The 12,849-nt window shown below is 42.4% G+C and overlaps 1 protein-coding gene across 1 annotated transcript in view; it reads left to right on the top strand.

The window, feature by feature from the left end:
• The first annotated feature begins 2,867 nt into the window (after positions 1 to 2,867).
• The window catches only part of TNFSF13B (TNF superfamily member 13b), a 32,942-nt gene continuing 22,960 nt past the window's right edge, over positions 2,868 to 12,849 (top strand). Inside the window, exons 1-2 of the mRNA XM_028087380.2 lie at positions 2,868 to 3,469; positions 3,577 to 3,664. Coding sequence (XP_027943181.1) covers positions 3,122 to 3,469; positions 3,577 to 3,664 — 436 coding nt within the window. The 5' untranslated portion in view covers positions 2,868 to 3,121. The remainder of the gene's footprint in view (positions 3,470 to 3,576; positions 3,665 to 12,849) is intronic.

Genomic DNA, 12,849 nt, shown 5'->3' on the forward strand with positions numbered 1-12,849 from the left:
AGAAAACAACGTGATTGTTTCTCAAATGTAATAATTATTCGTATCCAGCTGTTTACCATATTTTGAGCACTTTAGGAAGCCGGTTTTACCAAGATCAATTGTTAGCTACATCCACATGTCTAGAAGAGTTGTCTACATGATTGAGTGGTCCAAATCCTCAGGAAAGACAATTTGTCCTCAAAGAAGTGGTATAAGAGGGGTGTCCTAAAGGTGCTAATTCTTCATAATACTATTAAGCCAGAAGTTTCTAATTAAGCTTTTTGAATATTTTTGAGGTTTTCAGTATAAGCTGCAGGCAGCCAAAGAGTGCATGTTTGTTTTATTCTCTGGTTCACACCCTTGGATAAACTCATAACTTAAATTCTTTTCACATATACTCTCACATGTTCCCATCTACGCAATCCTGAGTGGATGGGACAAGGAACATGGATTCATTTATTACATCTGGTAGAGCTGTATTACACAGGAGTGTTTTCTATTCTAGGTGAGAAAAAGAAGTGGGTAAAAATAGCTCCATCCTGGCCGAGAACACTCTGTGGCTCAGGTACGCTGGCTTCCTTCCCTGAATAAACTTGTGGTATGGCATGTTATTCAGTGAATAGCATGCTATTTGTTGAACAGAATTTCAGTTAAATTATTGTCAAACCGTTTCCTCAGCAGGAAACAGATCCTCGATTTATGGAGTAATAACTTCCGTTTGTTCCTCTAGTAAGAAACTCAGGAGCACATGACTGCCATTTGGTTTCTACCTGTCTCCGGAGAAGTTCAGTGGTGGCATCGCTGTGGGCGACGCACACACGCCTTGGCCACGAGCTCACACGTGGGTCGGGGAGGCCGCCGCCCTGCTGCCCTCTCCATGCTTAGGGTTGCCCACTGCCTGGTGCGAGATGAGACACGTGTTGTAAGTTGACCCGCATGGAGGCTGCTCAGTGGCTCTCTCTGGAGACAGTCGGCCATGAAGGTCTCTGCCCCAAAGAGAGACGGAGGCAGAGCTAATTCTCTAACACAATCAAATTAGTCCCTGTCTTTGGACTTTTTACAGCAGAATATGGAGAAGCATGGCCCCCCCGGAAGTGGAAGAAGGTCAGCTTCCAGGAAGAAGCAATGGCTGCAAGTGTCCTGAGTGAAAGAAGAGAGTGATGGGTTTCCAGCTCTGCCTTGAATTCTTTTATTTCTGTATGTATGTAGGTAACACTCGTACACACACGGAACCTGAGTGAGTCTCCCTTACTTTCACACAGAGGGTCTAATATAGTCCCCAAACGAATTCTGTTTTCTCTGGAACGTCACTAGTGTGTGTCACCAAGATGGGCCTGGTGACAGGGGCCGTGACAGAAGACGCGGTCACCTGACGTCTGACACACACTCAGAGACGCCCTTCCACCTCAGAGATTGGAGAACGGCTGATGTGGGGGGACCAAGGTCATCTCTGAAAGAACTTTGTGAAGTTTTTCTAAAGTTCTTTAAAAGTCATTTAAAAAGGTCTTAGAACTCACAAAGAAAAAAGATAACAGTCCTAATAGGCAAAAATGAGTGTCTGATGACATCACCCCTAGCGCGCACACCTCAGTGGGAGGTCTCTGTGGCTCCTGGTGAAGGTGAAGATGTGCAGACTCCCAGCAGGTGTCTGCTGTCAGACCCCTGCAGGCGTTACAGGGGGACATGCACAGAGACATCTGCGGTGGTGCTGTCTGCAATAAAAAGACTTCTCGTAATGAGTGAACATGGATGAGAAATGGAGGCAGCCTAAATATAGTTTGTTCTGCATTCCTATAAGGCTTGTTAGAATTCTCAGGGACAGCCATCCTCCCATTTCACAGATGAGGAGACCACGTATTTTGCCCAGAGAGAGTCACAGCCTGGTTCTGGAGCCCTTCTCCTTGCTCACACGGTTTCTGCAACTTGCTGTTTGAAGCTGGTACAGAATGGGAGGGGGACGGAGCACACAGAGGAGTCATGTGTCCCTGGCCTCAGCTCATGCCCAGGAACACTGTGGAGGTGTGAGCTCCTGACCACACGCCTGTGCTGGGGGCAGAGCAGCCGGGAAACGTCCAGAAGCCCGCCATCGAGACAGGGCAGGACTGCCGTCTTTGCAGCCAGACCAAGTCCAGCAGCAGAGACTGGAAGCCAAAGTGTCTGTGGGCTGAGTCAGGTTGTTCGCATGCCCATTAGGCTGGGGCAGAGTCAGCCTAACAAGGACTGTAGGGAGAGAGCATGCTGCTCCCAGTGGGGCTGGGCGGAGGCACAGGGAGCCGGAGAGAAGGCTGGGTTTCCCAGACCACGTCGCAGTGAGCGACCACTTGCAGATCGGTGGGAGGGCTTGTCAGGGTGGCCAGTCCCAGTAGGAAGGGCGCGCACAGGTTTCCCCTCAAAATGCATCCCCTGCAGAGAAAGAACGCCTCCAATGGACTCTAAATACACCTCCCAGATTCGGTCACAGTCTGTGTGTTGCGTTGCTGAGACAGTAATAAAGCGACTATTCCCCAGTGGACTTCCGTGCCTCCTCTGAGGTCGTCTCATTCTGTTTCCTACCTAGAGACCGTTCATAAATCATTCTCCAGCTGAGTACAGTTCAGGGCTGCCACTTAGCTTATCTGACCTTCACATTAATTATTTTTATTACAGCACCAGGAACCTCAATGTTCTTTTCCCCCTGCCGCCCGGAGCCATGTGGCCCCGAGTGGGGCAGCCCTGCCATGCTTGTCCCGCACCTGGACGGCCGCGGGGCTCTCCCCAGTGGACCAGCCCACACCTCGAGTCCCGTCACGCCGGGGGATGCACGGGGCCCGTGTATGCGTATGTGCGTGTGTGTGTGTGTGTGTGTGTGTGTGTGTGTGTGTCTTGAGATGCCATTAAAATTCTTACAAAAACTGAAAGTGAAATGAGGAAATGATTGGGCAATCGGATTGAAGGGCCAGTGCCAGGAAGACCTATCATACAGTGGGGGCCGGGATGCAGCGGGGCAGTCGGCGGGAGGCTCAGGAGAGCTCTCCTGCGGGCGACAGCAGGGCCAGGCCCTGGAGTCAGTGCAGGACACCAGCAAGCACAGCTCACAGGAAATGATCCATTCCCTGCGCTCGCTCACTCGAAAGGCCCGAACCTCCAAAGTTCCAGGAGTGCCATGGATGGCTGTGCAGGCCAGCGGTCACGCCTTTCTCCCTGCCTGGAGAGGGGAGAAGAAATGAAACTGAGGGAGTGTGTCTCCATCCCCCCCCTGAAGGAAAGCCCCTCTGTCCCATTCTCCAAAGATGGAGCGCTGCTGGCCGTGACCCTGCTGCTGGCCCTGATGGCCGGCTGCCTCTCGGTGCTGGCTTTCTGCAGGGTGGCCGCCCTTCAGACCGAGCTGGGGAGCCTCCAGGCGGAGCTGCGGCAACACCAGGCAAAGCGGCTGCCAGGCTCCCCCCAGGCCGGAGCCGCGGCCCCCGGGGCAGCCGTGCGGAAGGCTCCAGCTGTCACCTCGGCTCTGAAAGTGAGTTTGCAGCAAGCAGCTGCAGCCCCAGGTGTGGGCTCCCCCCGCACTGCCGCCTCCTGCACCTCAGATGTCTTTGCAGTAACTTGGGGTTTCTCTCTTCTTAGGGGATCTTCGCACCACCCGCTGCAGGAGAGGGCAACTCCAGCCAAAGCAGCAGGAACAAGCGTGCCCTTCAGGGTCCAGAAGAAACAGGTAGGTTTCGGGCACAGAGGCATTTACGAGTCAGGGAGCCTGGCGTCCACAGGTGTGGAGGATGGCCTCTGCTCTGGGGGCCCGAGAGTGGACCAGTGCACGGAGACTGTGAAAGTTGCATCTAAACTGGAGGGGGCTTCCGGGCACAGCCCGTGCACAGCACGTTCTGTCCTTCAGTGAGCAGAGCCTGAGGGCTGTCCTGTCCCACAAGCAGAGCGGAGGAGGAAAGGGCCACATAGTCTCACAGATCATGCCTTTGTCAGAAACCTTGTCTAGCCCTCCAGGAAGAAAGTACCGCATGTTAGCGTAGATTCTGTCTACCGAAGTCAGAGAAGGCCAGGTAAAGGTAAACACTTCCTCAGGGCGCATGGCGTGCCCTGCCTCCCAGGGAAGCTCATATTGCAGCAGGTGTGCGTTTGTGATTTCTTTGATTTGTTGCCTTAGTTTTCAAAAAGTTCATTTTACACACACACACATGCACACATGCAGAGATTTTAATGCTTTTCCAGGAAATCCACAAGTTTATGATCTTGTAAGAGTTCTTAAGTGATTCCTGCCTTTGTTCATGTCCCACTTACTCCAGAGTCTTACAGATCCCTGAAACCTCGGATTGGGCAGGGCATCCCCCAATGCTCGACTCTAATTCCTGCATTTCGAAGATGAAAAGCAGTATTTGTATTACATTCAATAGCAGCACACCTTAAGAAATCCTTGGTATTGTTTCTCTTTTATTTATTTTGAAGGAACATGTTTGGAGCACAGACTGTGCCGGGCAGGCACGCGCTGGGATAGTTACTGTCACGGCTACTGTGTCCTTAACCTTCACACTGACTGTGAGGTGAGCAGAACAGGTGTAGTTCTGTACGTACAGGTTTGCACTTGTGAAGGGAAGTGCGTGACTTACTGACTAGGTGCTCTTCTGTGAGATACACACACACACACACACACACACGTCAGATGCTCTGGCTGGAAACGTATTTTTCACTAACTGCCTTATTCATGGACAAAATTCTTACCTATTTCATAAAGACCGTGATTTTAACATATGCTTTGTGTCAATTATCAGAAACAGTTGGATTGAAACATATATAAACTAGGAAACACTAATACTCTTACTATACTTTAACACATAAATTATTTTCATACTTTGCCTTTTGTCATCTGTATTTCCTACGTAATTGAAAAAAATGTAGCATATAGTATATTTTTGTGTTCACTTATCATTATACAATAAGCATTTTCCCTATTTCTAAGTAATTCCATATTAGTTTGCTGTATCATGCAGTTACTTAACGTGACCATTTCCAAAATTTTTGTGCAGATCTCTTGTTTCTGAGGAATTACATGTTCCATATAAGTTCTGTAGATAGACTATCAGAGTTAAAGCGGATGAACATCTTTACCACCCTCGCTGCCTCTTGCCATGTTGCTTTCAAAATGAGTTATAAATGGATGCAGTCAGAAATGCAGTGGACAAGTTCTCCACATTCTTACAGCATTTTATCTTTTAAAATTTATTTTGGCTAATTTAGTAGTTGTAAAACAGTATCTCAGATGTAATTTGTTGCCTGCTTGCAAATAAGAATTTCTTTCTGCATATTTGGATAACTTCTAATTTTATGTTCTGCTAATTTTTATTTATAACTTCCCTCATTTGTCCTAATTTTTTTTGTAATTTTGAAGAAACTATATTAGACATTCTGCCTATCAAAATTCTGCTGTAAATATTTTCACAATATTTTGCTTTTTTTAACTTTTTTACAGAGATTTTACATCTGTGTATTTAATGTGATAAACTTCCTTTTGATCGTCTCTAATACATTAAAGCTAAAAATGTATTTATTCATAATCTCTTACATAGCCTACTGTATTCGCTGCTACTTTGACTTCTATCTAACGTAGTGTTTTAGTTTGGTACTTAACTCCTTAATCCTCCTGGCGTTCATTTGGTAGATCACGTCTACTAACTTTAACTTCCCCTTTCTTCTTTTAGTTTTTCCTTCCAAATTACTGCTAAATATCTCAACTAAATTTATTGGATGATTCTTTTTAACTTGTTTGCATTCGAAAGCTTATTGTATTATATTAAGTTTCTCATATATAGTTGAATCTATTTCGGACAGTTTTTTCATTGATTTATTATTCTATTTATCTGTATTAAATAAAATATTTTAAGTATTTTGTAATATAATGAGCTTTAATATCTGGTCGGGTCACAGTACCGCAGTCTCCTTCAACCTCCATGCTAGTATTCCCCAGCCTCTGCACATTAGTTTTACAGATAAACCCTAACTTTACCATCACAGAGAGGATGTGGGCTCTTTATAGCAGATTTAAGAAGAAAGGACATTGAGTAAGAAATTAATTAACTCCTGGAGTCCCACGTCCCCAAAATACTCTCTGTTATATTTTAAATTTTCCTAACATGTGCAAATTTTTACAAATTTATGATTTTATGGCATCCAAAAGTTATATGCTTATTAAAAATTTTCCCTAAGTAATTTGTAATTGTTAGAAAGTTTGGAAAGTAACAAAAAATTCTATCAAGTGAATCAAAATTTACCCAGCTTCCAAAGTCCAGATGTAACTGCTATTGTCATTATCATGGTTTGCCTGAGATTCTTATAGACCTTTTGTATAGTACATGTATCTGTGTAGTGTACATAGATATAGCATGTATGTGAATTTATCATACATACGTGTAGATAACATATATATGCAACAAACAGTGCATCTCTACACACACACACACACACACACACACACACTCATAACATTCATAGATCAGAGATGGAAAGCTTCAGGAGGAGAACCTCAGTGACAGGTCCTATTTACTCTTCCTCATTCATGAAACTGGCTTGAATGTTGTTTTAGACGCCATCCTTTTGTGCAGGGAAAATGTATTTTGTTTAGCACTACAAAATTAATGTGTCCATAACCAAGAAGTTTGTCTGAAACTCCTTGATTTTTTTTTTTTTTTTTGTCTGTTTGGTACTGTCTTTTTTTTTGGAATTGAGAAAACTACTGTTTGAATCTATGCAGCTTTGTTTTTTTCATTTCTATTCTGGTTCTGATTTATTTTTTGACGATATTTATTTGTGTATTTATTTCAGAAAGAGAGAGAGACCATGAACTGGGGGGGTTGTGGGGGGAGGGAGAGGAGAAGCAGACTCCCCACTGAGCAGGGAGCCTGACTCTGGCTCTGGTTTAATCCCAAGACCCTGAGGTCATGACCTGAGCCAAAACCAAGAGTTGGACGCTTAACCGACTGAGCCACCGCGGCGCCCCTAGTTCTGATTTATTTTAAGTAAGACTCAAAAACTTTAGGTTGTCCCTGTTACTTTCAAAGTGTCCAGCCATTCATGTTCTTATTTATTAATTTTCTATATACATCCTAGAACCATTGACATTTTTTGTTGGAATTTTATAAAAATTGTAACTCTGAAGAAGAAAATGGAATTTTTACATGGTTTAATTTTATATATCCAGGAACACTTAATATCTTTATTAAATATCAAATTTTAAATTTCCCGATTAGGTAGAATTTTCCTTGTATAGGTTTTACTCTTCTTTCATAGTTAAGTGTAAAAAACGTTTTGTTGTGATTTTGGAGTCCTGGGATTTTCAAATAGGTTGTTAAACTGTTTAAAAATGTACAGAATTTTCAACAAATAATGCAGCATTCGATCAATCTCATGGTTAGTTTTAAGCCACATCAACACACTTACTGGATTTATACTTAATAGAATTATAGTATTGTTTTAGATTTTGTTTTTAGGATACTCTGCTTTCTGCATATTCTGTCATTTTATAACTATGTCAAAAAGGTTCAGAGCTAAGTACTGCTGAATAACACTCCAGAATGTTGCCCATTTTTATTTCTCTGTAAATCGAGCCTAAATTTCAGCAGGCACTTCAGTTTTATTGTGTGTTTGTTCAATCTGTAAGTAAACTCCAGTGTGTTGGGCTAGAAAGCCCCACGTCCTCAGCACACAGCACACCTGGTATTACATAGATCACCTGGGGGAGGTTTGTATGTGTCCCGTCTGTCAAGCTAAAGAGGAGAGGCTTCTGTGCTCTGGGTCCTGTGTCCTTGGCACATTCATCATGATACTTGTACACAGTAGGTGTTCTGTGAATTTTTGCTGCTCGATTTTGGGCTCACTATGAAGTGAGATGCAGTGATCTGGCATCATTGGAGGGGGGGATTTTCCCGTATTTCTTTTTTTTTTTTATTATGTTATGTTAGTCACCATACAGTACATCGTTAGTTTTTGATGTAGTGTTCCATGATTCATTGTTTGTGTATAACACCCAGTGCTCCATGCACCTAGGGCTCCACGTGCCCTCCTTAATACCCATCACCAGGCTAACCCATCCCCCACCCCCCTCCCCTCTAAAACGCTGTTTGTTTCTCAGAGTCCGTAGTCTCTCATGGTTCGTCTCTCCCTCCGATGTCCCCCTCCTTCATTTTTCCCTTCCTTCTCCTAATGTCCTCCAAGCTATTCCTTATGTTCCACAAATAAGTGAAACCATATGATAATTGACTTTCTCTGCTTGACTTATTTCACTTAGCATAATCTCCTCCAGTCCCATCCATGTGGATGTAAAAGCTGGGTATTCATCCTTTCTGATGGCTGAGTAATATTCCATTGCATCTATGGACCACATCTTCTTTATCCATTCATCTGTTGAAGGGCATCTCGGGTCTTTCCACAGATTGGCTATTGCGGACATGGCTGCTATGAACATTGGGGTGCATATGGCCCTTCTTTTCACTACATCTGTGTCTTTGGGGTAAATACCCAGGAGTGCAATTGCTGGGTCATAGGGTAGCTCTGTTTTTAATTTTTTGAGGAAACACCACACTGTTTTCCAAAGCGGCTGTACCTCTTCATTTCTCAGGTTTTGATTGGAGGCCGTGTTATGCAATTTTTTAACTTGATATTTAAAACAACTAATTCACCAAAGAATGAGTTGGATAGCAAGGCTGGACTTGCTGGGAGAATTTGGGGACCCCTCGCCCCAGACTTTCCTGGTTCACCAGGTAGAGGTACAATTTGGGCTCACTGAAGAGTCACAGAGAAACTCATATTCAACAACCTGTCTAACTAATTTTGTGGATTTCTTGTTTTATTTAATGTTTTGGTTTTAATTGAAGTATTATTTACATACGGAAAAGGATACAGATCGTAAGGGTATTGTTTGGTGAGTATTCACAAAATGAACAGTGGTAGATGAAGGGGTGGACATCACCATCAGCCCACATGCCCACTTGGTGCTCCTCCCGTCCTCCAAGGGTAAACGCTGCTCTTAAGTAGTTGTACGGTTTGGGTATTTGGCTCCAGTTTTGTTTTTCTTAATTGTGTTTCAAATGGAGGTCTTATTAGGGTTCTGTGTTTCATAAGATAATTTCTGATTATAATATAACAAACAGAAATGTGGGGAAATCCAGGATCAAAGAATTGCCAAATGGCTCATATTAGCCAAAAGTTCACTTTTCAGCCCCTAAGTGTATTTGGAGATATTCCCAATTAAAACTAATAACTAAAGTGATCTGGCTTTGAAATATTCCTGTTAAAATTTCTTCACAAATGGAATCATCATGATCCCTGCTGTCAGCTGTCAACTAACTATTCCATCCACTTAAAGAACGGAGAGATAACCATACTAAGAGCCCATCAAGAGAATGGGTTCTTTCAAATGGATTCCCACTGAGCTAAAACAAGGTTTTGTTAATAAAATCAAGTAACCTTTATATTTTCCCCTTGTTATTCAGTAGGGAATTTAAAAGTTATTAGAACTGCATGTGTTTTAGATTATAGAAATACAAAAATTACTTTTATTGTGTGTATCATACTCATCTCAATTATAAGACTAAAAAAGGTGTTGAAAACATGAACAAAATATAAAAACAAGAGTGGAGGAAAATTATCCATATTTCATCTTCTAAATATTTATTGTAAGATTTTGGCCAATCTACTTGAAGTTATTTTTCTCCATTTTTAAATAAACATTCTTGGTTTGGGATTATTTTAGAATTGCGGAAAAGTTGCAGAGGTAATGCAGAGAGTTGCCATATACCCCCCATCCAGTATCTCCTGTTTTCTTATATTACCATACTTTGTCACAACTAAGAAACCAACACTGGTACTTAACAAATAACTGAACTCTATTTTTGAGTGTTCTTTCTTGAAATCCATAGTCCATCTCCTTTGCAAGGAAAGATGGCAGTTCCGATGGGTCTGTAACATCCGGTCTTTGTTTCATGGACATTTCTGGCTTTGCTGTATCTTACAATACTGTAAAATGAGTTTTGAATGCATAAGCAATATGGAGCTCAGTCATCCACTTTGTGTCAAAATTAGGTTAACTGGAGCCTCTTCCCCAGTAAGGGTGTGTTCCTTCCTAGAACAAAACAGCCGGTTGCTGTCATGGTGATCTTTGACCAGAATCTTCCCTGAGTGCTATCCACCCCCCCCCCCACCGCTTCAATAATGACTTCTTTTTCAGTGTTGCAAGAGCTGGCTTCTGTTCAGTTTCCAAAAAAGCAATAAAATAAAATAGGGACCTTACAACCAAATCTCTGAACCCTGTTCTTGTCAAGTTTAAAGTTTTGAGAAACAGAAGAGCCAGGAAATGAGTCAATCAAAGCAGCCAAAAGTGATGTCATATATCTTCCATGTAAGCCACAGGCCCCTTAGGTCTCAAGCACCGTTCTAGGTGTTGGGTGTTGATCAGAAAACACAACAGATAAAAGTTTCCTGCCCACTGGAGATTACATTACAGCAAGGTAGAAAAACACAGAAAGTAGTCAATAAACACAATTAATGAGTAAATTACAGTATACCAGAAAATGGCAGACATCATGAAAAAGTGCAGTATCTTGGACAGGGGTTCACAGAATGGACAGCGTGAAGGGCGGGAAAGAGGAAGAGTGTGCGTCAGTGAGGCCGGGGTAAGTCTTTGTTTCTCCTCGAAGGCTCAATAATCCTTTACACTTTCAACTTAAAAAAAGAAATTGTGGAAATAGGTTGATATTTTAAAAGTAAATTCATAATGTTGAGGAATGTGTTCTCATTAATAGTCCTATAGGAGTGGATAATACTAGTTTTACTGTTCATTATTTTTGTAAGTCAAGTCCTATTTAAAAGAACCGTATTGGGCAGCTGCACTTTTGTTGTGGTCAGATTTTCTTTTAGAAGGTATTCTTGGGGCTCCTGGGTGGCTGTCAGTTAACTTTTGGTTTCCGCTTGGGTCATGATTTCAGAGTCCTGAGACCGAGCCCCACATCGGGCTCCGCGCTCAGTGCAGAGCCTGCTTGAGATTCTCTCTCTCCCTCTCCTCTGCCTCTTCCCCCACTCGCGTGCACATGCTCTTTTTCTCTCTCAAATAAAATCTTTTTAAAAATTAAAAAATTAAACAAATAAAAGGTATTCTCATTTCTTAAGAGTTAGAGAAGAAACAGATTTTGCTGTTTAGAGGAATAATTCCTCTAATAGAGGAAACATCCAATATGCCAAGGTATGAGGTGGCACTCCAGAATATACAGAAAAGGGGAGAGAGAAACTAAGTTATTGGATACGTGGCACACACAAGCTCAGGGTTGGGCTCTGTGGGTCTCTGATACCATTTACCTTCTCAGTAACCCCTATTAGGTTGGTGTTATTGTCTTCATTTTAGATGAGAGAATTGAAGCCAAGACATAACCAGTCCCTTGCCTCAACAAGCTAAATACTGAGTTGGAGAAATTAAAGAAAATTAATGTAAATTTTATTTTATTTTATTTTTTATTTTTTTTTTAAGATTTTATTTATTTGAGAGAGAATGAGAGAGAGCACGAGAGGGAAGAGGGTCAGAGGGAGAAGCAGACTCCCCGCTGAGCAGGGAGCCCGATGCGGGACTCGATCCCAGGACCCCAGGATCATGACCTGAGCCGAAGGCAGTCGCTTAACCAACTGAGCCACCCAGGCGCCCTTAATGTAAATTTTAAAATAATCAACAAGCTCTTTAGTCTTTACAAAGCACATGTAAATTATGACTTCAGTTGGTCCTCACAATACCATGAAGCAGATATTGTTATTCTTATTATATAGGTAAGAAAAAGATATTTTAATATTAATGTTAATCTCAATATTAAACAGCTAAATTGGTTTGAGAACTAATGTTTGGATTCATTATATACTGACTACAAATTCTGAGGTTTTTTTTCCATTGCGCGAGCTATACGGGCTTAACGTTTGAATAATATATCAGATTTGACAAAAACTGTTGGGTCCCCAAGAGGCCTAGACTGTTACTAACATCAATATCAACAGGAGGCCATCTAGCAATGGTATCCTAGGATGTGAGTTCAGATCATAGACTGAAAGATGATCGACACCATGATGGTTAAGAGCTGAGCTGGGTTTTGAGGAGTGAGTCCATTTGGGGAAAAGGAGACAGTATCCCAGGGCGTGGGAACAGGGATGCAGCGGGAAGTAGAAAACACGCAAGAAGAGGTCTTATTGTAGTGGGTGGATCAGGCAGAATACAGGCCAACACCTTGACATTGTTCCTTTGCTTGGATTTTTGCAAAGGAAAACTGATGGAAGTGTTTTTACAAGTCCACGCTTCCTCCTCCTCCTCCTCCTAGGGCTGGGCCGTTTGGGGTAGACGGGAGACCACTGTAAATAGCAACCCAGTGCAGCTTCTGACACCGGCTGAGGAGTCACACTTCACGGCTCAATCTGTTTCTCTTCCATCTGCTGCACTAGAGCTTCTTCTGGGAAATAGAGAGTAAGAAATTTTAGAGAAATACTACACAACCATTTGCTTCAAAAAAAAATATCATAGTGTGCTTCGGTTCTACAAATGAAAACTCGAAATCCTTCTTGTTGAGAGTTATTTGTTACGGAAAATGTTTTTCATATAACCCTGGGCCCAAGGATTTATTGTTAGAAGGTCCAAATATCAGTGGTTGTTTTTCTTTTATAGAACTTATTTTCCCTAAAGCATTAATTTAGCTTGATTTAACATGTATTATAAAGTTGGATATAAGTATGAGGTTTCTAAGAACCATTTGGAAAAGGTGGATATTGTTATGATGTCTGTTTTTGTTCTAAACTGTTGCACAGATTTTCTTTCTTCTTTTTTTAGTCTGATGTAAACCAGACACTGTGCAGATTTATAAATGATGGTCCTTA

This window comes from Eumetopias jubatus, unplaced genomic scaffold (assembly GCF_037043125.1).
Source record: "Eumetopias jubatus isolate StellerSeaLion01/CBP00866 unplaced genomic scaffold, mEumJub1_p1.0 scaffold_3, whole genome shotgun sequence".
NCBI lineage: Eukaryota > Metazoa > Chordata > Mammalia > Carnivora > Otariidae > Eumetopias > Eumetopias jubatus.